Raw genomic sequence first — 25,818 nt, 5'->3', positions numbered from 1 at the left:
GTGTGGAGATGTGCAGGGTGAAAGTGGAGATGTGTGGAGATGTGGAGGGCAGAAGTGCCTAAAGAAGGGGTAAGCCTTGGGTCCATTTGTGTCCGGCCCGCCTCCTCAACTTTTCTACCAATGTCCCATTCCTGCTGATTTACATCTTTCGGTTTCTTGCCCGACTCAGCAGTTCTGTCTGTGTTCTTTGTCTGTGTTCTTTGTGGCGGTCTCCTTTAGTGCTCTGGGTGTTCTCTCAGCAAATACGACATTCCACATGTCCGAATCCCGCGTCTTTTCCCATGGCGTCCACACTCTGGGTCCTGTCGAGCTGGAGTTCATAGAGGAGGCTCCTGTCTGGCAGAGGAGGCTCCTGTCTGGCACATGCCCACCAAGCAGTTTCCCAGCAAGGTGGAGAGTCAGCTGGCATGGTTTGTGCAGGTGGGCCTGCTGGCCCTGAGGAGCTGGCTTGGGGGCTCTGTGGGCACCCTCTGGCCTTTCTGCTGCAGCTGTACATGCTAGTGTCCTGCTCGGCCGTCCACCGCAGGGCTTCCTCTTTTGCTGCCAGGAGCCACCGTGCTGCCTTGGCCTGTGTGGGGAGACCTGCTTCCTGAAACTTGATTTTTTTTCTCATTTCTCTTCCCCCTTTTGGTCAAGATGGCTTTCCGATGAGAGTTTTTACATCTATATTTATAAGGGATATTGGTCTGTAGTTTTCTTACGGTATGTTTAACTGACTTTGGTATGAGGATGATGTTGGCCTCATAAGGTGGGTTAGTCAGTGTTCCCTCTTCAATTTCTTGGTAGAGTTTGAGATGGAGTCATTACTTTTTCTGGAAATGGTTGGTAAAATTCACCACTGAAGCCATCTGATCTTGGACTTTTCCCTGTTGGGATATTTTTTATTACTCATTCAATCTCTTGTTATTGGTCTGTTATGGTCTTCTCTTTCTTCTTAACTCAGTTTAGGTAATTTGTGTGTTTCTAGAAATTTATACATTTTATCTACTTTATCCAGTTTGTTGTCATAAAATTGTTAATAGGCTCCTGTTAAAATCTTTTAAATTTCAGTGGTATCAGTAGTAATGTCCCTTTTCATCTCTGGTTTTTTTTTTTTATTTATTTTTGCATGTTTGCATGTTCCCTTTTTTTTTGATCAGTCTCAATTTTATTGATCTTCTGTAAGACCCAACTTTTGATTTCATTGATTGTATTGGCTTTTTTACTCCCTATTTCATTTATTCCACTCTAATCTTTATTTTCTTTCCTCTGGTCACTTTTTTTTATTGTATAATATAACATACAAAGCAAAGGAAAAAAACCCAATGGTATTCAAAGCACTCTTCAGCAAGTAGTTATAGGAAAGATCCTCGAGTTTGTCTTGGGCCACCATACCATCATCTCAGATTTTTCCTTCTAGCTGCTCCAGAACATAGGAGGCTAGAAGAAATAAATATTTTTTTATCATCACAATCGCTGTTTTTTTTTTGTGTGTGTGTGTAAAATAACATATATACAAAAAACAATAAATTTCAAAGCACAGCACAACAGTTAGTTGTAGAATAGATTCTAGAGCCCCGCAAGGGCCGTAGCTCCACAACCTTAGGTTTTTGCTTCTAGGTGCTGCAAGATACTGGAGACTAAAAGAAGTATCAGGTCAGTGATTCAGCAGTCATATTCTAATCTGTTAAACCCTACCTTCTCTGCATATCTCCACTATCACCCTTGATCCTTCTGTCCCACTTGCCAGGGGTATTTGGGCTATGGCCATTCTAACTTTTTCATGTTGGAAGGGGTTGTCAACAATATGGGGTAGGAGATGGAACCAGCCAATGTTCTAGTGAGGCTGTGCCCCCTAGGCTTCAGGACTTTTCTGGTCCAGGGACCCATCTGGAGGTTGTAGTTTTCTGGAAAGTTACCCTAGTGCATGGAACCTTTGTAGAATCTTATATATTGCCCTGGGTGTTCTTTAAAATTGTCTGGGATGGTTTTGGTTGGGGTTTGGCAAGTTATGATAGGTAGTGATGTCTAACTGAACTTTGTGTAAGAGTGAGCTCCAGAGTATCCTCTCAACTCCATTTGGGCTCTCCCAGTCACTGATACTTTATTAGTTATACTTCTTTTCCCCCTCTCGGTCAAGGTGGCACCATTGATCCCAAGGTACCAGGGCCAGACACATCCCTTGGAGTCATCTCCCACGCCACCAGAGAGACTCTCACCCCTGGACATCATATTCCACATAGCGGGGAGGGCAATGATTTCACTTGCAGAGTTGGATTTAGAGTGAGTCCATAGATGTTCTTTTTTTAGGAGGTTGGGGTTCAGGGTCAGGGAATCAAACCCAGGTCTCGCACATGGCAGGCTAGAGCTCTACCACTGAGCTACCCTTGCCCTGCCCAATGTACTTTTTTAATGTAAATGTTTAAAGCTATACAACTTCCCTCTGAGCACTGTCTTTGCTACATCCCATAACTTTTGGTATGTTGTATTTTTGTTTTCATTTGTCTCAAAGCATTTCCTTTGTGATTTATTCTTTGACTCCTTAATTGTTTGAGTATATATTTTAACTTCTATGTGTTTATGCATTCCTCAGTTCTCCCTCAGCTATTTAATTTTAGTTTCATTCTGTTGTGGTTGGGGAAGATACATCACATGGTATCAATATTTTTCTATTTATCCAGACTTGTTTTGTGAGCTAACATATGGTTTATCCTGGAGAGTGATACATGTGCACTCTAGAAGAATGTATTTTGCTGTTGGATGAAGTGTTTTATAGCTGTCAAGTCTAGTGTGCCCTTAGTACATTTGATTTTATATTCCTGTTGATCGTCTATGTGGATGCTGTGTGCATTATTGTGACAGTGGCATATTAAAATCTGCTGTTAATACAGTAACATTTATTTTGCTCTTCAAGTCTGTCAATATTTGCTTCAAAGTTTTGGGGCTCTGCCATTCAGGGTGTATATATTTTTATAATTGTTACGTCTTCTTGAAATGACCCCATTAAAAGTGTGTATGTGTTTATATATATACCTTCCTTGTCCTTCACGCCAGCTTTTGACTTAGTCTAATTATTGATCTTTGTATAGCCACCCCAGCTCTTTCCTGATTTCTGTTTGCATGGTATATATATTTTTTCCATCCTTTCACTTTCATCCTACTTGTGTCTTTGAATTAAGGGTTTGTCTTGTATACAGCCTATCTTTGAATCATGCTTTTTTGTCCATTATGCTAGTTTGCATGGTTCATCCATTTACATTTAACACTACAGCTGCAGGGTTTTCTGCCATTTTGGCACTTTGTCTTTGTAAATCTCATACCATTTTTTTTCATTCCGTTCTCCCATTAATGCTACTTTTGTATTTATTTGATTTTTTTTATATTGTTGCATTTTGACTCCTTTTTCTCTTTACTTTTTTTTTGTTTTATGGTTACCATGAGGTCCAGAACTGTAGATTGTCATTACTTTGATGCATTTGCGTTTTAGAACCTTTAATAAGTTTTTGGTATAATACAATAGTACTGGGTACCTTTATTGGAGGTCTTTACTTATTTATTTGTATTTTCCATCTTGAGCCACTGTCTAGTGTCCTTTCAGTCTTAAGAATGCCATTTAGCATTGCCTGGTAGGGCAGGTCTAGTGGCCGCAGATGCTCTCTGTTCTTATTTTTAAATCTGGGAATGTTTTGATTTTTCTGTCATTTTCTTTCTGCATTTTTAATATTTCATCTTGCTGCTTTCTTGCCTTCTTGGTTTCTGATGAGAAATTGACAATTTATCTGGACTCCCTTGTATATAACATGTTGCTTTTCTCTTACAGCTTCCAGGACACTCTTGTCCTTGACATTTGACAGTTTGATTACTGTGGTTGTGACATAGTTCTCTTTGAGTTAATTAGACTCTCTTGTCCTGGCATTTGACAGTTCGATTACTGTGTGTTATGACATAGTTTTCTTTGAGTTAATTCTTTTTGGGGTTCCTTGAGCTTCTTGAATGTGCATATTCATGTCTTTCACTCACCTTTGAAACTTTTCTACCATTATTTCTTTGAATATTTCTCCCCTTTCTCTCTTCCCCTTTGGGACTCCCATAAATGCATAAATTGGTACATTTGGTGGTATTACACAGGTCTGTTAGACTTTGTTCTCTATTTTTCTTTTTTATTTCTGCTACTCATGTTGAATCATTTCAGTTGTTTTGTCTTAAGTTCTTTGATTCTTTTTTTTTTTTCTTCCTACTCCAGTTTACTGTTGAAACTCCTGGAAATTTTTCATTTCAGTTATTGTGTTCTTCAACTGTAGTATTTTGTTTGGTCCCTTTTAAAAATTCCTATTTATTGAGATTGTTTTGTTGATTCATCATTTCCCTTATATCCTTTAGTTCGTTCTTTGTGTTTTCCTTTTGTCTTTGAGCATATTTAGTATCTTTTTTTATTTGAAGTTTTTGTCCTGTAGGTCCAAAGTCTGGTCTTTGCTAATGGTTTCTGGATTTTTGTCTAGTTCCTTTTTAGATGGGTCAGAGTTTCCTGTGTTTTTGTTCCATAATCTCTTGATGTACAGTGTATTTTTTTTTTCAGGCATCATTAGTCCATTTTTATTTAGAAATTTATGTAGATTATTTTATCTGATGGGGTTAGCTCTTTCAAAGCTTCATCTAATATAACAACATGGATGAATCTGAGAAGTATCAGACTACTTGAAAGATTCTCAGAAGCAAAAGATACATACTGTATGATTCCATTTGTGTGAAATTCTAGAAGAGGCGAAACTATGGTGACAGAAGCACTGTTGTGGGCCAGATGTGAGTGGGTGGGCTAAATGCAGCTAGGCAGGAGGGCAGTATTTTGGATATTGGAAATATAGACATGAACATACTGTAAATTTTTGTTTAATAAAGTGTTAATTCTCAGAAATAATCCCTGAGCTGTCTGTATCCTTAAGATTATGTGACAGATTTCCTTAAGTGCCAGGAGCTAAGAAAAACAAACCAAAAGTACCTTTTGCGGTCTGCAAATTGGCTCTGCCTTGACTAGTGTTTTCCTTTAGAGGTTAGCCCTCCTATAAAGATTCTCAACCTGAGGTGAATATGGTTATGCAGGGTCCTGTCCTGTCTCTGCTGAACCTGTGTTCTGTCCTGGACTTGTGCTTGCTTGTGGCCTTATATTTCCCTGTTTACAGGTACTTGAATATTCACCTCCTTTGTTCACTAGGCAATAGATTTTATCCCCTCGGAGGTGATCTATTGTATGGCTTAAGCTAGTAATCCTTTGCCATGGACTGCTTTGAATTAATTGTTTCTTACACTGCTTTGGTTCTGTGCAAGCTGCTGCTTCTTGAGGGCAGGTTCTAGGGGGATGGGCCAGAGAAAAGTTTACTGGTTCAGTGTGACAAGGACCCCATTATGGGTATAGGGGTTACTTTGTTCTCTCCAGAACAGGGCCACGTAGGAAGTGCTGGCTGGCTCCACATTGTACTCCTGAAGGGTTGTAGGAGATTATCAGCAAGGACCCAAGGATTCCCTGAGATTCTCATGCCTTTTTTTTTTAGTTACATTTTCTTGAGTTTAACTGTTTCCCTGTGTTTTCCTGAGTGGCTCTGCCAGTTTTTAATAATTGTTCAGAGATTCTGGGGGAATGGCACCCTTGAGTCTCTTAAGCTGCCATTTTGGTTGACTCTAATCCTGATCTTTCTTTTTGAATTTTATATATATATGTTTAATGCAATTTATTAGAATCTATCAGCGTATACAACCAGTGGTTCATGGTATTATCACATAGCTGTGTATTCATTACCATGTTCAATTTTAGAACATTTTCATTACTCCAAAAGCAAAACAGAACAAAACCTCCAAATATCCCATATCTCCTATCCCCATTATTGACTCCTAGCATTGGTGTGGTACATTTGTTACTGTTAAAATGTTAAAAATATTACTGTTGGCAATACTCCGTAATTTGCGGTAGGTGCATTTTTAACTTCTTGTAATAGTGACGTACATTTGTTCTAGCCCATGAAAGAACTTTTTAATATTTATACTGTTAATCACCAGTCATCGTCCCCCACGAAGTTCACTGTAATACCCTCCCATGTTTTAACATCCAGCTTCCCTTCTAGTGAGATACATGATTATAAACTTCCCCTTTCCACCGCATTCATCTGCAGTTCAGCAATGATAATTATACTCATAGTAACATGTTACTGTCACCTCTATCCATTTCCAAATGTTTTGAGTTTGACCTAGTTAAACATTATATAATAAGCAACTGCTCCCCATTCTCTAGCCTCATTCTGTCTTGGTAATCTATATTTTAGATTTTCTCTCTATAAGCTTATATGATGTAATTATTTCATATAATGAGTTCATAAAATATTTGTCCTTTTGTGTCTAACTTATTTCATTCAGTGTGCTGTCCTTAAGGTTCGTCCATGTTGTTACGTGCCTTAGGATTTCGCTCCTTGTTACTGATGAATATTACATTGTATGTATAAATCACATTTTGTTCATAGATCGATAGACGTTTTGGTTGTTTCCATCTTTTGGCAAATGTGAATAATGGTTCTGTGAACATCAGTGTGCAAATGTCTGTTCATGCCCCTGCTTTCAATTCTTCTGGGTATATACCTAGTAGTGGGACTGCTGGATCATATGGCAGGTCTGTACTTACCTTTTTGAGGAACTGCCAAACTGCAAAATGTCTGCACCATTCTACATTTCCACCAGCAATGAATGAGTATTTCTCTTTATCCATATCCTCTCCAGTAGTTATAGTTTCCTGTTTGTTTAATAGTGACTGTTCTGTTAGGTGTGAAATTGATTTTTGAAGAGTATTTTTATTTTTTATAGAATTCTGGAGTTCATTGTCAGTTTGGAAGAACTGAATTGTATTTTACGCATTGTTTTTGTAAGAACGAATTTGTCAGTTTAGTAATTGTTCTAGTGAATGAATCTATCTTTTTTACTTCAGGCTTTTATGATTTTTTTTTTTATCATTTGTTTTCAACAGTTTTACTATGCTGTGTCTAGGTATATATTTCTGTTTATTTATCTTGCTTGAAATTCTTAGGTCTTACTGAATCTGTGTTTTAATGTCTTTCATTAGGTTTTGAAAACTTCATGCATTATCTTTTTAAATATTTTTGCTGTCCTGTTTTCTTTTCCTTCCTCTTCTGAGAATTAATTTAAATGCATGTTAGACTTCAGTTCTTGTATTCCCCATGTTTAATTTTGGATATTTTTTTGTGACTTGTCTTGATTTACTCGTTTTTTTTAACAAGTTTAACCTGCTGTTTAAACTCTTGATTGGGTCTTTGATAGTTTCCAGTTTTCCACAAAAGTTTTCAATCTTAGGTTTTATTTCTATGAATATAATAGTTGTAGCTGTTTTATTTTCATTTTGTAATTTTTTTTTTTATTCCTTACCACCACTTCTTAGCTTATTTGAAGTCTGATTTTGCAACTCCGGTACTCGGTGGTTTGGTTAGACTCTCGTTTTTCTTGTTTCTGTTGGTTTTTATTAATTTTGACTCTTAGTGGGCCAAAGAGAAAATCTGCACCAGAGATTGTGAAACAGTCAAGGAGGACTATATTGATAGTTATGCACAATGGAGAGGAGAGAAACCAGAAGGCTATTGTGATAGAAAGACTACCATGCTATCACAATAGGGGGGAGAGAGAGAGCGCAGTTCTGCTGAAGCAGAGAGCAGGAGAATTAAGTAAGGACTGGGAAGAGCAAATGGAAGGATACTGGGGGGGGGGGGATGATAAAGCATTGGGGCATGCCAGTTATGTGATAACTCCTAGTTTACTGTGGAAGCCAAGTGGAACATGTAATTTGGATTCTGTAAAGGCCAAGTCAGGGTCTCAGAACAAGGAGAAGCTTGTCTAAAGTTTAGTCAAGCTAGGGAAAAGTTTCAGAATCACAGGCTTTAAGTAAAATTCAATATTGTCAGAGGGCTTGCAAGTTTTTAAATTGTTTGAATTAATTCAGGGTCTGGGATGATATTCCCAGAGTGGATTTATGCTTACTTCTGCCAGCTTCTGAGGGAATGAAATCTGGGCTTCTAAGTGGAGCTCCACTAACACCACAGCCAAGCTCCACTCCAGATTCGGTGTCTTGCTGCAAGAAAGAATTCGAGGATGAGAAAGCAGGTCGCAGTAAGCAGTGATGATTATTGAAAGATTAGTACACACTGAAGAAATTAGCACGGATGTGCTCAAGGGAGAGGCAGTGGTGTGGATTTAGTTTTCTTTATGGGTAGGTTTTGCTAGTGGTGATTTTCCATTTTGACCTTTCAGTGCCAGGTGAATTCTTTGTTTTGTGAAGAGAACTATCGGTGCTTGTGGCTTCTTGTCACTTATTAAGAGTTTCTTTTGGGCACATAGTTTAACAATCTGTGTGACCCCAAACTTTGTATTATTAACTAAGAATCTTTTTCTGTCCTATGATTTTACAAGCTGTATGGATTTGGAGAGTTTCAGTACTTAAGGGAAAATTTTTGTTCAGGAGAGTTTTCAATTGTGTATTAACTCCTTCCTTGGAAGCTGAATAGGAAACCAGGAACCACAGACTCGATACCCTATTCTCTCCTGCCTCGGGATCATCTCAGTTGAATTTTAGGGATAGAGATGATTTGAAATCTAGTTGCATGCAGTTCCTTAGAGCCAGGCTAGGCTGCTTCCCCTTTCCCCCATTTCTGAGGGTAATACTACAAGATTCCTACTCACAGCAAAGCATCACCATCTGCCCCACCTCTGCAGTTGCAAAGTCATTAGCTTCTCAGCTGTCCCCTTAAGTTTTGACAGTCTTTCCCAGCGTAAAAGAAGTTCCATAAGCAGGGTTTGCCACCCTAAATTCTGTCTCTTCGAAGCTTTATTATCTTTTAAGTTATTTGGTATCTTCAAGCCAATGTTTATTCTGTGTTCAACTTTTTTTCATGGAAGTTTTCGATTACATACAGCATGATTGTCTCTTTGACCTAATTTCAGTATTCTTTTATAGCTTCTCTGTTTATGGTATTTTGATAGGATATTCCAGACCCCTCATATGTTTTCTGTCTCAGACCCGGAATTAGCCATTTCTATTAGAAACCCTGGTTCTCAGTAGTTGTACTGACAGTGTTTTTTCCAATTTCATTTTGCTCTACTAGCTTACAAGAGGGTTATTTAAATTCCTAGTCTGTTATTACCAGACGCTGTCCTGGTAAAAAATGGTACTGTCCACCATTTTTTACATTGAAGCTTGCAGGTGGCCTTCACAAACCCATCAAGGACACACAGGAATAACTTGTCCATGGTTTTATGTAGAGGTTTTTATGTAATGGACCTTTTGACAGTCTAGTGAAACTATAGAAACTTTCTTGGAATGTTTCTGAACACAATAAATAAAATACATGGATCACCAAAAATATGTATTATATTGACAAAGTTATGAAAATAATTTGTAATGTAATATTTCTTTATTAGTACTTTAAGTGACAAGCAATACAGTTAAAAGTAATTTAAATTTTGTTTTTTCATGTAGTCATGGTAAAGGTTTGTTATGCTTTGTTGCAGAAAAAATTTTGTGTCTTTTGGTTTAACTCCTTTAATATGTTGACTAACTAATAATTGTTGATAGAAATCTAGCATTGTAGATACGTGGGCTATCTACAATAAGTCTGTTTTTCAGTATTCGATGACTAATGACCTGTCCCATAATTGCCTGATGGCTGACCTGCTCTGTACATGAGCCTCTGTGGATTAAAAGACTGTGTGGTCATGTTTGTTCAAGTGGCAGGTCAAGTAATTGTCATAAATTGAAAGTAGTTGGCGAGCTTACATGATATTTTTAGATCTGCAACACATGTCATGCTGTGAAAAGACCTGTAATTTCTAAATTGTTGAGAAAGTCTGAGGTACATTTATGATGGACAGAAATGCTATATTTCAGATAGAGCCTAGGAAAAATAAAGATGTATTTTTTCCCCTGGTCCAAATTCATGGTCCTTGTGAGTTTTGTTCATGGTTAAGAGCTCTTATTAGAACTTGATGTTTAGGTATTAAGTGGTTTAGATTGTTTATATTTATAGATGAAGTTGTGGTTCCATAGACCTTACATATTATACCATGTAATACTAATAATGCTTCATTAGACTTGGGTGCTTCATTTTTAACCTTTCAAGTTCTAACCAAAGGTATAGGCTCTACCAGTGTTCACTAGAGCATTGTCCTTAGGTTCCATTTGTTCAGACATTTCTAATTGAAATTTCTTTAAGTTGTATTTCCTGTGCTTTTTATTCCCATAATTTCAAAACCTGAATGCACTAAACCTTTGTATCTGTCAACTTTTTCTTGTGAAAATTTTTAAACATAGAAAAACTGAAATAGACAAGTGAACATCTGCATACCCATCACTTAGGCTCAGAAATTTTTAATATTTTGCCATCATTTAAAAATTAATATCATTGAAAAAAGATAAAAGACCACCTCTGCAGTAAACCCCTGTCCTGCTGCCACCACCAATTCTGATCTTGGCTCTTCTCCCTCTGCTGTTTTCCTCCCAGAACTTTGAAAATGAATTTTCTCACATGGAGAAAAGTTGGAAGTGTAGATGAGTAAATCACCCTTATATTCTCCATTTACCTTCAGTTGCTGACATTTTGTCAACTAACATTTTTTGTTGCAAACATGACCCTTCTTAAAATGTTTGTTCATTGTGATTACAATCTCATGATCACACTTAAGGTAATCATTAAGTCCTTATCCAAAGTTTGCATCCTATTCATATTTTAGCCAGGCACCTTACTTCACATAAATATTCATGATAAGTTATGTTCTGTCCACCATGTTTAACCCTTTGTGGGTTAACAATTTAAAGACAGCTTGATATTGGCAGCCCCAATTTCAGCTTACTTAACACGTGGCATAATTGGTCATTAATGATCCAGTAGACTTTTCTGTTAGTGATCTAGATGTTGAGGCTTTCAAACATAGTATTTTTGCTTAAACAGTTTTGGAGAATTTATTTTCTCTTTATAAATAACAGTGATAATTGGCAGCAGATATTTTGATTATGTAGCTTCTGCTTTGTGGTTAATTCTGATTTTATATCAAACATTGGCACATTCATTTCTTAACTTTTGGGAGACGGAAGATATTGTCATTGATTTTGTCAAAACTGTTCCTCCAAGGGAGCACTGTGTGCTTATTTTTTAAATTTGACGTTTATTTTAGCAGTGGTACTTGCACTCAGTGACTGAGAAGTTATTTTAACTTTCTGTACACAGTTCTCAAATCTTTAAAAAGAGAATGGGAGTAGTACGTAGCTTCCATGTCTGGTGTTTATGAGGAGTAAATGAGTACTTACAGCAGGGTTTGACTTGGTTGAGTGCTTGGTAAACATTAGTTTTCCTGTTAAATAGCTTTTGAGAATGTTGTGAACCCCTTTGAAACCATTATAGAGAATTTTGAACATAAAAACTAGTTATGCACTATCAGAAGGGTAGACATATAAACAAATGGAATAGTATTGAGAGTCCAAAGATGCAGAAATAAACCCACACGTGGTCAGTTGATTTTTTTTGACTAGGATGCCAAGTCCACTCAATGGGAAAAGAGTAGTCTCTTACAGCAAATGATGTTGGAAAAGCTGGATATCCCCGTGCACAGAAGTAAAACTGTAAAATCTTCCTGACCTTGGATTCGGCAGTGGATTCTTAAATGTGACACCAAAAACATGAGTAGTGAAAGAGAAAAAAAATAGATAAATTGAACTTCATCAAAATTGGAAACTTGTGTGTGTATGAAAGTTAGTCGAGAAAGTGAAAAGACAGTCTACAGAAAGGGAGAAAATAAATGCAAATGATCTAATAGGGGTTTAATAGCAGTACTGTAAAAAGAAGTCCTACAGCTCAACAACAACAACAAAACAACAACAACAACAAAAAAAAAACAATTTAAAAATGAGCAGGGATTTGACTAGACATTTCTCCAAAGATATACAAATGGCCAAAAAGCACACGAAGAAGTGTTCCACATCATTAGCCATTAAGGAAATACAAATCAAAACCACGAGATATCATTTCATACCCATTAGAATGGCTATTATTTAAAAACATGGAAAATAAAAAGAGTTGGAGATGGTGTAGGAAAATTTGAACCCTTGTACATTATGATGTGAATGTAAAATGGTACAACTTCTGTGGAAAACCATTTGGTGGTTCCTCAAAAAAAGTTAAAATTACTATATGACCTAGCACTTCCACTCTGAGGTATATACCTGAAAGTATTGAAAAAGCAATTCAAATAGATGCTTGTACATCAGTGTTCCTAGCAGCATTATCACAGGCTACTGTGAATAAAGTAGAAACAAACCACATACCTGCCAGCCAGTGAATGGACAAATAAAACGGGATATAAGCTATACAATGGAATGTTACTCAGCCATGAAAAAGAATAAAATTCTGATATATGATGCAGCATGGATGAACTTTGAAAACATTATGCTGAGTGAAATAAGCCAAACACAAAGTACAAATATTGTATGATCCCACATATGTGAAATACTTAGAATAAGCAAGTTCATAAAAAGAGAAATTAGATTAGAGGTTATCACAGATCATGTTGAGTGATGGGAATGGAAAGTTATTAGCTTCATGTAGGGTTTCTGTTTGGGGGTGATGAAAAGGTTTTGGTAATGCATAGTGGTGTTGGTAGCATAACATTGTAAATAACATTAGTGCCACTGAATTGTACTCTTAAAAATGGTTGAAATGGCAAATTTTGTATTATATAAACCTAAGTAAAAAAAGAAAAATAAGTTTTTGATGCTTTTTTTTTTTAAGATCACTTAGCAAAATTGAAATACTGGATATTTAGCTAAGGAAAATACAGGATTATTTTCCCCCAAACCTTTTATTAAGAAAATGTCTAATTTAAATAAAATTTCAAAGAATGGCATTAGTGACCATTTGTCTATCTTTCACATAGATTAGCATATCAGCATTTTGTAATGTTTACTTTTTATTCTGTGAATATCATTTCCTTATCACTGAGCCATTTGAAATTAAGTTATAGATATGAGCCTGTAGTAACATCAGCATTCTTAAGAATAAGTATATTTTCTTATATAACCAGTCATTACTGTGCTTTATAAAAGTTAATGGTAATTCCATAATAATCTCATATTTTGTACCTATTTTAGTTTCCCCAGTTGACTTGTATGTCTTTTGTTGTTTTGTTGAAACCATTTGTTCAGGGTTTATTCATTACTTTTAGTTATTGTATCCCTTTAGTCTCTCTTTTGTCTTTTCCTTAATGACATTGACTTTTTTAAGAGTATTGCCCATTTGTCTTGTAGAAACTACACGTTTCTGAATTCGTAATATTTTATTATTTTCCACTTGAGTATAATTTTCAGGGTGACCTTGTTAGTGAACCTTTAAAAATTATAAGACAGAGATTTAGGGAAGAGTTGCATTGGGGAAGTTTAAGAAACTTTATAAATAATTTAAACATGAAAGTTTATAATGTTAAAGAATGAAAAAATTCAGATGAAAGTCCTTCCCCATTTTTAAGTTGCAATTAGAATGTCAACTAGTTTTATCCCAGGAAGGCCAGAGGAAGAGAAAAATACCAAAGGGTGCTAACTGAAATCCTGGTTTCATTTCAATAATTGCCAAATAATGCTTTGAAAATTCTGATGAATTCATACTTTCCTAAAATAAATTAAACTCTAATTTCACTAGAAAGGGCTAAACTTTTTTTTTTTAATACCATCTTTACCTTATGTTATTTCATTGTTAGTTCTGTAAAGAGACAAACTTTGAAGGGAAATGGTTTAAAAAAAAAAACAAAAAAAACACCTTAAATGCTGAGGTACAAAATCTCACTATTTTCTAGGGTGGTAAGAATTATAAAAGTTCTATTTTAAGTGTTAAGGAAAATGTTGTCAAATGGAGTTCAATTTCAAGGCCATAAAATTATAGTTTCCAGAGGAGAGTCATCAATATTTGCTAAGATCATTAGATGAAAAAACTGCTAGAGAACATAATATTTGCATAGTATCAAAAGTTCACCTGTAGATTACTTGCTAATTATAGTGTGAGAAATGGAGCAATCTGGCTTAAATAACCGAATCGAGATCAAACTTAGCACCACTAAGTGAGTCAACCTCACTTTGTATGGGTCTTGATGTGGTGAAATATAAAGCATGCCATATTACTTATCAAGTATTCTTTGCAAAAAGGCTTTACCTCAGGCTAATTAAGCTTGTAGACATAATTTCTAATCTTTTGGGAATAAGAAGGATAGAGCAACAAGTTAAATAACACTATGAGGAGAAGAAGAAAATTGAAATAAAGAAGTAGTAACTGGAGTGATTGGCCATTTTGGAATCTAAGTCTAGTAATGAGAAAACTTAGATCCTGAGGAAGATAATGAGAACGGTAAAAAAATGGTAAAGCCAGTAGATTGGAGGTACCGGTTGCATAAAAGAATTGTTAGAGTGAGCGTGTTAGAATAAGAGCACTGGAATAAGAGGTGATTTTGAGTGTGGGATGCTTGATGTGAAGATTTTGGAGGTACTGCAGTTATTGTTGATAATGAAGTCTAGGTTGTGGCCATGGAAATAGGTGGCTGAAGCACGTGTGGTAGGTGATTTGAAATGAGGATGTCAAAGAACTCAGGGACCAGAGTTTTGGATGAGTTAGATATTTGAATCTTTGGGTTGCTAAGGATTTTGATGGGAATAATGATGGAAGATTTTGTGTAAATTCATGACTAGGAGGCTACTAGATAGATGACTATAACAAAAAGGAGTTGTTAATTGGTAGAATGGCATGTGCTCCAAGTTGGGGTTTTGGGGATAAGAGAAATTATGTAAGGATATACAATACAAATAACTACCATTTGAAAGCTGTTGTTGGGGAGGAATGTTAGGGTCATATTGTGGTACTAGCCTTTTGCCAAAGGCAGACTTTGCCCTCCTTGAAGGCAGTGGAATGGTTTGGGCGCGCAGGGAGGAAAGGTTGGTAGGGTCACATTAGGAAATGGATAGAACAGTATGGGGTGAGAGTTATATAATGAGGGAAGCTTGGATTTCTGGTAGTGCAGAAAGCAAGGAAGGATGTAAGATTTGCCATGTAATCTGAATGGTCTGATGGGTCTCCAGTCAGTTGTCCTGATAGCATGCATTTTAGGCTGGCTTGATCTCCTTAGGACCTTTGCAGGGTGAGGCAGATTGGACCTAATGCTTATTTAAGAGCATTGTATCACTACTGTAGATCTCTGCTAAACTCTGCATTAGGAAGTTACCTCCAGAAAAGGTGTTACTTCTTACGTTTCTGAGTACTATATATATAATTAATGCTTAACAAGTATTTTCATAATTGTTGCTATTTGATACTGATATATTCCTGATATGTCTTCCTCTTTCCATCCTAAGCACTGAACAGTAGACACTTTCCATGTTTGTTGAATGAATGAATTTTACAAATTTGAATCATAAAGCTTAAACTAGTTTTATTTAGTTAAGAATGTTTGCAGTTAAGCTGATTCCTTTCTCCCTCATTAGATTTTTTAAAACTCTGTTTCATTACACTTTAGTCTTTAGAACATTAATTAGCATTCCCTTCAGTTCTTAAACCTGCGAACACATAACCATAGGTTGGAGATACCAAGACCGATAGAGGAATAGAATGAAGTCGTATGGTTCTGTGAAATTTGCAGTAGATTATCTCCTATTTTATGAATATAGGAAAATAAGTTTTCCTATCTAAATGGTAAACTTCTGGAACCAAATTTGGTTTAGATGATAAACTGCTTCCATAAAATGACTTAACATTTGCATGGGTGAAGAGGTTTCTTTGAAACTCTTCCTGAGTTACTAGATTTTTTCCCTCGGGTTTTCTGGGTGTTCGGGAGCACAAGGAGAACAGTGAACTCTTGTTGGCTAAAATCCTTTCCCTTGCCCCAGGAAGATTGGGAAGGCTACTAGCCTACTAATGTACAACATAGCTGTTGACCGGTTTTTAACTTGATCTCCAGCACTTCCACTGCACTGCAATGTCATTCCACTCTACTTTCTTCAGTTACCCCACACCCTCATCACTCACCCCATAGTCTTATTCTTTCTGTCCCGTCAAAGAAATGGGGCCATGCCAGCTTCCATCCTTTCTGAAGCCCCAGCATTCACCTTTTCCGGACTTGTAGTAGCAAAACAGTCAAGGTGGGGCCAAGCAGTTATGTTGCTTTCCTATTAATAGCTGAGTAACTTTACTAATGGGTCTTTATCAGTGTTGCAGGCTCACTTATTTAGGGGTCCAGCACCTCCTTTTCTGTCTTCTGCTTTAGAAACTCAGCTCTTAGGAAATAAAATTAAATGAATCTGGGCAAAGTGCATTTTAGCTCCTACTTACATTTAAAATATATGTTACATTTAATGATTCATTTGGCATAATTTTATTCTTTGGATCTTCTGGTAATGAACTGTTATTTCACTATTTTACAGAGTGCTTGTGATTTTTTGCTGAACTTGTAAAAGAGACTCTTGGATGGTGGATAAATAAGAGCATTGAATTTCTATGAAAAAGTTTCAAATTGGAGAATATTGAATTTTCACCCTAGTCCAGCAGCTCTGCTGCTCACTTAAATACAGATGAATGAAGACCCCATTTGGAAAGACACCTGGCCAGCGGTCCAGAGCTGATGCAGGTAGGCACTGGGAATATGTGCAGAGTATGAAGTGTTTATGGCTTGAATTATGTTTTAGTGTGATAAATTTAAAACAATTGTAAAATTGAGAAGTAGTTTCATGAAATACCTAGCAGCTGATTTGCTGCTCCTGAAACTTTGTGATTTCTTGTATTTCATGAGAAGTCAGAAATTTGGTAGTTTATTCACATATATATACAAACATACATGTGATGAACAGGTTTAGTTTCTTGAAAGGCAGTGATCATATTAATTTTTTTGGTCTCTCACCTCTAGCAATTTATTAGATGCTCAGGAAACTTAATAAGTGAATTCTAAATATCAGTTTAGTAAAATTATAGTAAAATAAAAGTGCTGTAACTAGATGATTATTAGATTTAGTGAGATTCAGAATGTTGATAGCATTTTTAAGGAAAAAAATAAGCTCATGTTTACTTGCATGCTTATTTGAAGGAATCCTACTGGTATGGAAATGAAATAAGTGTTTAATAGAAATTAGTCTTATTTTTGTGACACACAGCCAGTGGAACTGGAAATCTAGATTTGGTGTGATTTTTGCTCCTCTAAAAACAAAAGTAAACAAAAATCTTATAGGATACACTATTACGATTTATATAAAATAGGTATGTGATCTATGTTTTTTTCTAACCCAGAAACACATTTGAATGTTTGAAAAAGAGCTGTTATAACACCTTAAGGTTCTTTGATAAATGAATCAGAAACATTTTAGCAAAAATATTAATCTTAGAAAAAGGTTGCTATGTGATTTAGAACTCTTATATTTATTTACTGTAGTATTTGAAGTTCTTTGTAGAAGAGCAACAGGGATTGATTTTAAGTTTTCCTGATATTTTTTCTGATTTTACTTCTTCTTTTATAAAGTAAAGATAATACTAACATAATAGTGTATTTGGTATTTATCAAATAGGTTAAATTGTGATATAATGATGACTGACTGAAGTGTAATCACTGAGACATTATTATTCAGAATCCTAGCACTCTTACTAGCTGTCTGTATTAGTCAGGTTTCTCCAGAAAAGTAGAACCAACTGTGTGTGTGTGTGTGTGTGTGTGTGTGTGTGTGTGTGTGTGTGTGAATTTTAGGGAGATTTATTAAAAGGATTGTCTCATGAGACCATGAAAATTGGCAGGTGCAAATTCCATAGGACAGTTTGCTAGCTGGAAACTCCATGTTGTCTGAACACTCCAGGATAAGGGGGCTGGCTGAAGTAGAGATGAATATCTTTTCTGACTGCTGAAATAGTCAGTTCTCCTTTAAGGTTGTCAGCTGAGTACATGAGGCTTGTCGCATTGCTGAAGACAGTCTCCTTTGTTGATTGTAGATGTTTATCAGCTACAGATGCAATCAACTAATGATTTAATATGCTTAAGAAATATCCTCACAGTAACAATCAGGCCAGTGCTTGTTTGACCAAACAACTGGGCACCTTAACCTAGCCAAGTTGACATGTGAAGTTAATTACCACAGTCTACCCCTTGTTAACCTGGAACTCATATACACTTCTTTAAACCATATTTAATCTCTAAATAAAGACAATGACATAGTCATACTCTTGCTAAACTTCATTGAGTTGTTCTGCATACAACCAGAAATGTCCTAACACTTTCCACAGAAAAGGATGCAAATCCTTGGGTAATATTCACTCTTTTTTTTTTTTTTTATATTCAGAAATATCCACGCATGTACAGTCCAATCATATTATACAATCAGTGGCTCACAATATCATCACATAGTTGTGTACTCTTCACCATGATCATTTTTAGAACATTTGCATAACTTCAGAAAAAAGGAAAAAAAAGAACTTGTACCCTTCCCCTCTCATTGACCCACAATATTTTAATCTACCAAGATTTTAGTCTTTATCTCCCCCATTATTTATTTATTTTTCTTTTTTTTAAACTCACCTGTCCATACCTTGGGTAAAAGAAGCATCAGACACAAGGCTTTCACAGTTCCACAGTCACACAGTCACATTGTAAAAGCTATGTAGTTAAACAGTCTTTTCAAGAATTAAGGCTTCTGGAACACAGTTCAACAGTTTCAGGTGCTTCGCTTTAGCCATTCCAGTACACCATAAATTAAAAAGGGATATCTGTATAATGTATAAGAATAACCTCCAGGATAACCTTTCGACCTGTTTGATATCTCTTGGCCAGAGACTTTATTTTGTCTCATTTCTCTTTTCCTCCTTTTGGTCAAGAAACCTTTCTCATTCCAATGGTCCTGGGTCCCAGCTCATCCCTAGGAGCCAGGTTCCCCATTGCCAGAGAGATTTACATGTCTGGGAGTCATGTCCCATGTAAGAGGGTGGGGTTGGTGGGTAATATTCACTCTTAAACTTGATACCCAATAACTTAAATATGACATGGTTAATACAGCTTATATGATAAGAGGATAAAAGAGGGAAGAGAGCAGACATTTGCTTTATACATACATGCAGCCATATAACAAAACAAAGGAGAAATACTTACGATCATTACAATCCTTCTGCAACTGATCATGTGGTAATAGCTCATATTATAACTACCTTCTTCCACTACCCATTCCATATTCCCTTTAACCTCAGCAGGAATCTCAGTAGGTTATGGCTCTTTGCCTGGTAGGGTGACCCACACCTTCATTCCTGAAGGGTCTGGGCCATTAGTAGTCCTGCCTGGATTGGATTGTTGAAGTTTTCCAGTGACTATAATCACAGGACATGATAGTACTAAGTAATGCCCTAAGAAATGTCTTGTATTCCAGGCAAGCTCTTCTTTACCTCCATGGTATAGTAGCAGTCCTATTTCACCTTGATAATCAGGATCAGTCACCCAGCCGGTACAGTAACTCCCTTCTTTGCCTGTTGACTCAGGGGCATGAGCACCCCAAGTGGCCAGGTGGCAGTGAACTTCCAGTTCAGTGGAATCATTGTTGTGTCCCTTGGTGGAAGCACTCCTCCTTATGGAACTAAGACCTGTAGACCAGCATAGCATAAACTCATGGGGACAACTGTACAAACTCAATCGAGTGTATTTTTTAATCTTCTTGAGATTCTTGGTTTTTCTCATCTACAAATGGTCCTGTTAATATTATATAGCTGGTGGAGTTATTATGAGGAATAAATGCAGTACTTTGTATCGGTGCTTAGCTAGATACCTGACATATAGCTGCATGTAAATAGTATTATTGATCATATTCCTTATAAGAAAATACTTTTTGTCAGGTTCTTGTGGAACGATAACACTTCTCAGGTCTCTGTCATTTGAAATAGTGATTCAATTTCCAAAGTTTTTTTTTTTTTTTTGCAAATGAAATTCATTGTTCCTTGATGTGTAGTATGGTATAAGGAACTGAAGGAACTAAAAACTAAAATATGTTAACTTTTTTTTTTAAGTGGGGATGTTAATCCTAACCATTACTTTCATTTTATGTTCTCTTATTTTTCCATATTTCTAAGAACATATGGCACAGGGCTAAAGACAATGTGGATACTCTGCAAATTCTAACTGACTTATTGATAGATATTTTAGTATATGTGGCCATTGGGTTATTTACTTTTTTTCACTATTGTGCAGTATACTCCGTAATTTGGAAATAATGCTGAGCCTTTGTAAAATCTTGTTTATAAAATTAAGTCTTAATCATCCTTCCTGTTAACTTTGACAAATGCTGATTGCTTATCCATTAGGAATATGTCCATTTGCAAATAACAGAAAATTCACACAAGAGTTTGCCTCATCCAGTAAGGAGCCCAGGTAGGCATATGAGAGTTGATATGGTGCCTCAGGTATGCATCAGGATAGGGCGACCTCAGATTCTTCCCTTATATGCCTGACTCTTAGGCTCGGAAAATTAAAATAGCTGGGGCTTACTATAAAAGTTTTTTAGTTTCTAGTGCGTTAGAGCAACCAGAAGGAAATACTTCAAATTGTGGAACTGTAACTCATACTACAGTTTGAAATTCCCTCTAAAACTGCTTGTTATACTGTATTTTGAAATTCATCACTTTTCTTTATCTATGTTATATTTTATTGTGAAATAGAACTGGGGGGCTTTAACAGTTTGAGCTCCTGGACATCTCTCTTTAGGTGGTCTTTTCACATGGGAACCTTGGGGTATCCAGGCTTCTTAGGTGTAGACTGAAGGCTCCCAGAGCAAGTGTGCCAAGAAAAAATAGTAGAAGCACATGGTTGCTTCTCTCCTAGCCTTGGAAATCACACATTGTCATTTCTGCCACATCTGTTTGTTGAGTTTGTCACAAAGACCCACCCAGGTTCAAGGGGAGGGATCATAGATTGCGCAGGCAGCTCCCATTGTCTTCCACAAATCCACTGTGTTTGACAAGAGAGTGAGTGATTAATATGAATGTGTAAGCTAGATTTTTATATTCTCTTCATATAACTAGTTTAACGTATTTCTGCATTCTATTCTAATAGGCTTCTACTTTGAATATAACTTAGATTTACCTATATAATTATGTCGGAATATAATTGGCTACTAAAGTAGTAGTTTATTTCTGTATATACTGGATAGAAGTACTGTTACGGGATTTCTTTTTGAATATTTTTTTCCTGTAATGTTAGCCTCCATGTGAGAAAAAACGCATCCATACCATACCCTTACCCCTCCATCTCACTGACTACTAGTATTTTCATCAGCCCAATTTATTTATTTATTTATTTAATTTTTTATTAGTTAACAAAATACAAGAAACAAACATTCCCAGCACATACACTCAGCAATTCACAATATCATCACATAGTTGCATATTCATCGTCATGATCATTTCCCAGAACATTAGCATCAATTCAGAAAAAGAAATAAAAAGACAACAGAAAAATATAACAAACAGAAAAAAAAAAGATTTTACAAGCCATACCCCTTACTGATCACTTTCATTGATCACTAGCATTTCAAACTAAATCTATTTTAACATTTGTTCCCCCGATTATTTATTTTTATTCCATATGTTCCTCTCATCTGTTGACGAGGTAGATAAAAGGAGCATCAGACACAAGGTTTTCACAATCACACAGTCACATTGTGAAAGCTATATCATTATACAATCATCATCAAGAAACGTGGCTACTGGAACACAGCTCTACATTTTCAGGCAGTTCCCTCCAGCCTCTCCATTACATCTTGGATAACAAGGTGATATCTTACTTAATGCATAAGAATAACCTCTTGACTCTGTTTGGAATCTCTCAGCCATTGACACTTTGTCTCATTTCACTCTTCCCCCTTTTGATCGAGAAGGTTTTCTCAATCCCTTGATGCTGGGTCTCAGCTCATTCTGGGATTTCTGTCCACGCTGCCAGGAAGATCCACACCCCTGGTAGTCATGTCCCATGTAGACAGGGGGAGGGTGGTGAGTCTGCTTGCTGTGTTGGCTGGAGAGAGAGGCCACATCTGAGCACCAAAAGAGGTTCTCTTGGGGGTGACTCTTAGACTTAATTTTAAGTAGGCTTGACCTATCCCCTGTGGGGTTAAGTTTCATATGAACAAACCCCAAGACTAGGGGCTCAGCCGATAGGTTTGGTTGTCCACACTGCTTATGAGAATATCAAGAATTCAACTTGGGGAAGTTGGGTTTTCCCCCGTTCTCACCTTTCCTCGAAGGGGACTTTGCAAATGCTTTTCCACTCACTGATCAGATCACTCTGGGATTCATCAGGGCATCACCTGGACAAACCAACAAAATCTCATGTCCTATACAAAGTTTCATGTACTTAAGGTGTTCAATCCACTATCTACATAAGTTATATTAGGAGATGCACTAGTCAAAGTGTAGATTTGTACCAAATAAACATTTTTTGCTTTAGTCTCACACATTAGTTGAAATTTTAAAATATTAAGTACCATCTATTTTCAGCACACTGCAGTAATGACATTCTTTTGTTCTTCCTCATACAAAAACATTTTTTAAATTGGTACATTTAGTCACTATCATTATACACTCTAGGCATTCCTAGATCACACCATCTCAATCTTTGTCTATCTTTCTTTGTGATTTCATTTATGCCCCAGCCCTCCTCCCTCTATCGTTCTCATATGCAGCTTCAGTCAGTGTTTTAACATAATTGTATTACAGTTAGGTAATATTGTGCTGTCCATTTCTGAGTTTTTATATTCAGTCCTGTTGTACAGTATCCCTTCAGCTCCAGTTACACAACATCTTATCCTTTTTCTATCTCCTGATGGTCTCTGTTACCAAGGAAATATTCCAAGTTTATTCACTAATGTCAGTTCATATCAGTGAGACCATACAGTATTTGTCCTTTTGTTTCTGGCTAATCTCACTCAGCATAATGTCCTTAAGGTTCATTCATGTTGTTACATACTTCAAAACTTTATTCTGTCTTACAGCTGCATAATATTCCATCTTATGTAAATGTCACAGTTTGTTTAGCCAACTGTCTGTTGATGGACATTTTGGCTGTTTCCATCTCTTGGTAATTGTTAATAATGCTGCTATAAACATTAGTGTGTAAATGTCCATTTGTGTCCTTGGCCTCATGTCCTTTGAGTAGAGACAGCATATAGATGGGTCCTGTTTTTTAATCCATTCTTTCAGACTATGTCTTTTGATTGGAGAGTTTAATCCATTAACATTCAGTGTTATTACTGCATGGGTAGTACTTTCTTCTACTATTTTGCCTTCTGGATTTTGTATGTCATATCTAATTTTCCTTCTTTTTATCTTTACTCATAGTCTTCCTTTCTACACTCTTCTCCACACCTCTCTCTTCTGTCTTCGTATTTGTCTCTAGTGTTTCCTTCAGTATTTCTTGCAGAGCTGGTGTCTTGGTCACAAATTCTCTCAGTGGTTTTTTTGTCTGAAAATGTTTTAATTTCTCCCTCATTTTTGAAGGACAGTTTTGCTGGATATAGAGTTCTTGGTGGGCAGTTTTTCTCTTTTAATAATTTAAATATATTATCCTACTGTCTTCTCGCCTCCATGGTTTCTGCTGAGAGATCTGCCCATAGTCTTATTGGGCTTCCCTTGTATGTGATGGATTGCTTTTCTCTTGCTGCTTTCAAGATCCTCTCTTTCTCTTTGACCTCTGACATTCTGATTATTAAATGTCTTGGAGTATATCTATTTGGGGTCTATTCTCTTTGGGGTACGCTGCACTTCTTGGATCTGTAATTTTAAGTCTTTCATGAGAGTTGGCAAGTTTTCAGTGATTATTTCCTCCATTAGTTTTTCTCCTCCTTTTCCCTTCTCTTCTCCTTCTGGGCCACCCACAACATGTATATTCATGCGCTTCATATTGTCTTTCAATTCCCTGAGTCCCTGCTCATATTTTTCCATTTTTTTTCCCTATAGTTTCTGTTTCTTTTCAGATTTCAGATGTTCCATCCTCCAGTTGAGAAATCCTATGTTCTGTCTCTCGAAATCTACCATTGTAGGTTTCCATTGTTTTTTTCATCTCTTCTTCTGTGTCTTTGATTCCCATAAGTTCTGTGATTTGTGTTTTCAGACTTTCCATTTCTTCTTTTTGTTCATTCCTTGCCTTCTTTATATCCTCCCTCAGTTCATTGATTTGGTTTTTGATGAGGTTTTCCATGTCTGTTCGTGCATTCTGAATTGTTTCAGCTCCTGTATGTCATTTGAATTGTTGGTTTGTTCCTTTGACTGGGCCATAGCTTCAATTTTCCTAGTGTGATTTGTTATTTTTTTGCTGGTGCCTAGGCATTTAATTACCTTAATTAGTTTATTCTGGAGATGGCTTTCACTTCTTTTACCTAGGGTTTTCTTGCTGGATGAATTTGTTGTCTATCTGTTCTTTGATATTCCGTTCAGCTTTATCTGGACCTTTAGCTTAAGTTTTGTTTAACAGAGGAGAATTTTTCAGTTCTTGTGTTTTTGTTTCTTGCCCTGCTTGTGTGGTGCCTTCCCCAACACACACACACTTAGGAGGGTTTACTTAGATATTATAGACCCCAGCCAGATTTTCCCAGACCAAACTATCAGGAGGAAAGAGTCACCTGCGTCAGTTTTCCCTGAGGGTGAGACCCAGCAGGTTGAAAGATTTTCCTGTGAAGTCTCTGGACTCTGTTTTTCTTATCCTGCTCAGTATGTGGCGCTTGTCTGACTGCAGATCCCACAAGCATAAGATGATGCGGTACCTTTAACTTTGGCAGACTCTTCCTGCTGGGGGCGTGGTGGAGACAGAGGAGAGGTTGTAGGCTGGTTTTAATGGCTTCAATTTACCAAGCCCTGGTGTCTGAATTCCTTGATGGAGGGATTCCACCTGGGTGGGACTTTACCCCTCTCCTGGGGAAGGCACAAGCTCCAGATAAGCCCCCCAAAGAGCTCACTTCTGCCTATGCCTGGGCAGTTGCAGCCTGAAAAGTCCTGCCACTGTATCCAGAGGCAGTCAAGCCTTTGTAGATACACAGCCACAAAAACCTCTGTTTCCTTCTTTTTTTTTCCCCCTTTTTCTGTCAGTCCTGCCCCCTTGGCACTGGGGCAAAAATGAGCAACCTCCGCTTTGATCAGGTTCACCTAAGCTGGGGGCCTATTTTTAGTAGTCAGAATTTGTTAATTAGTTCCACAATTGGTGTTTGATTGTGCCCAGTCCCTGCTGCTGGTAAAGTCCTTTCCTTTCCCCTCTGGGAAGTGGCCTGTGGTGGAGGGGCACTGGCTGCCGCAGCTTTGGGAACTCACAGTTCTGGGGGATGCTCACAGCCGGTCCAGCTGGTCCAGACTGGGGTACGCTGTGTGTCCGGTCACTATTGTGGCTCCGGGAGCTGTTCTGTACTGTTTCTGGTTATTTAATAGTTGTTCTGGAGGATGAACTAAAATGCGCACGTTGTTAAGCTGCCATCTTGACCTGGAATGCCCAATTTATTTTAACCTTTGTCCCCACTATTGTTTATTTTTTATCCTTTTTTTTTTGCATGGACAGACTTCTATCCATGTTTTTTATTCATGTCTATGCCCTAGATAAAAGGAGCATCAGACACAAGGTTTTCGCAATCATGCAGTCACATTGTAAAAGGTATATCATTATATAATCCTCTTCAAGAAACAAGGCTACTGGAACACAGTTCAGCAGCTTCAGGTACTTCCTTCTAGCCACTCCAATACACCATAAACTAAAAAGGGATATCTATATAATGTATAAGAATAACCTCCG

General features: G+C 36.9%; 1 protein-coding gene across 9 annotated transcripts in view; it reads left to right on the top strand.

The window, feature by feature from the left end:
• Nucleotides 1-25,818, top strand: part of SPIN1 (spindlin 1) — a 102,986-nt gene that overhangs the window by 37,978 nt on the left and 39,190 nt on the right. For 6 of the 9 annotated variants that reach the window (XM_077139573.1, XM_077139561.1, XM_077139564.1 and 3 more), the window contains one exon: nucleotides 16,466-16,668. The exons of 2 other annotated variants lie outside the window; for them this stretch is intronic. In XM_077139573.1, the coding sequence (XP_076995688.1) occupies nucleotides 16,617-16,668 (52 nt within the window). In that variant the 5' untranslated portion in view covers nucleotides 16,466-16,616. Of the gene's footprint in view, nucleotides 1-16,465; nucleotides 16,669-25,818 lie in introns of those variants that run through there. One more of the 9 variants, XM_077139575.1, reaches the window with a different exon arrangement.

The sequence above is a fragment of the Tamandua tetradactyla genome, chromosome 2 (genome assembly GCF_023851605.1).
Source record: "Tamandua tetradactyla isolate mTamTet1 chromosome 2, mTamTet1.pri, whole genome shotgun sequence".
In the NCBI taxonomy this organism is placed as follows: Eukaryota; Metazoa; Chordata; class Mammalia; order Pilosa; family Myrmecophagidae; genus Tamandua; species Tamandua tetradactyla.
Note: the sequence above shows the minus strand (reverse complement) of the source record. Positions and strands in the feature narration are given on the sequence as shown.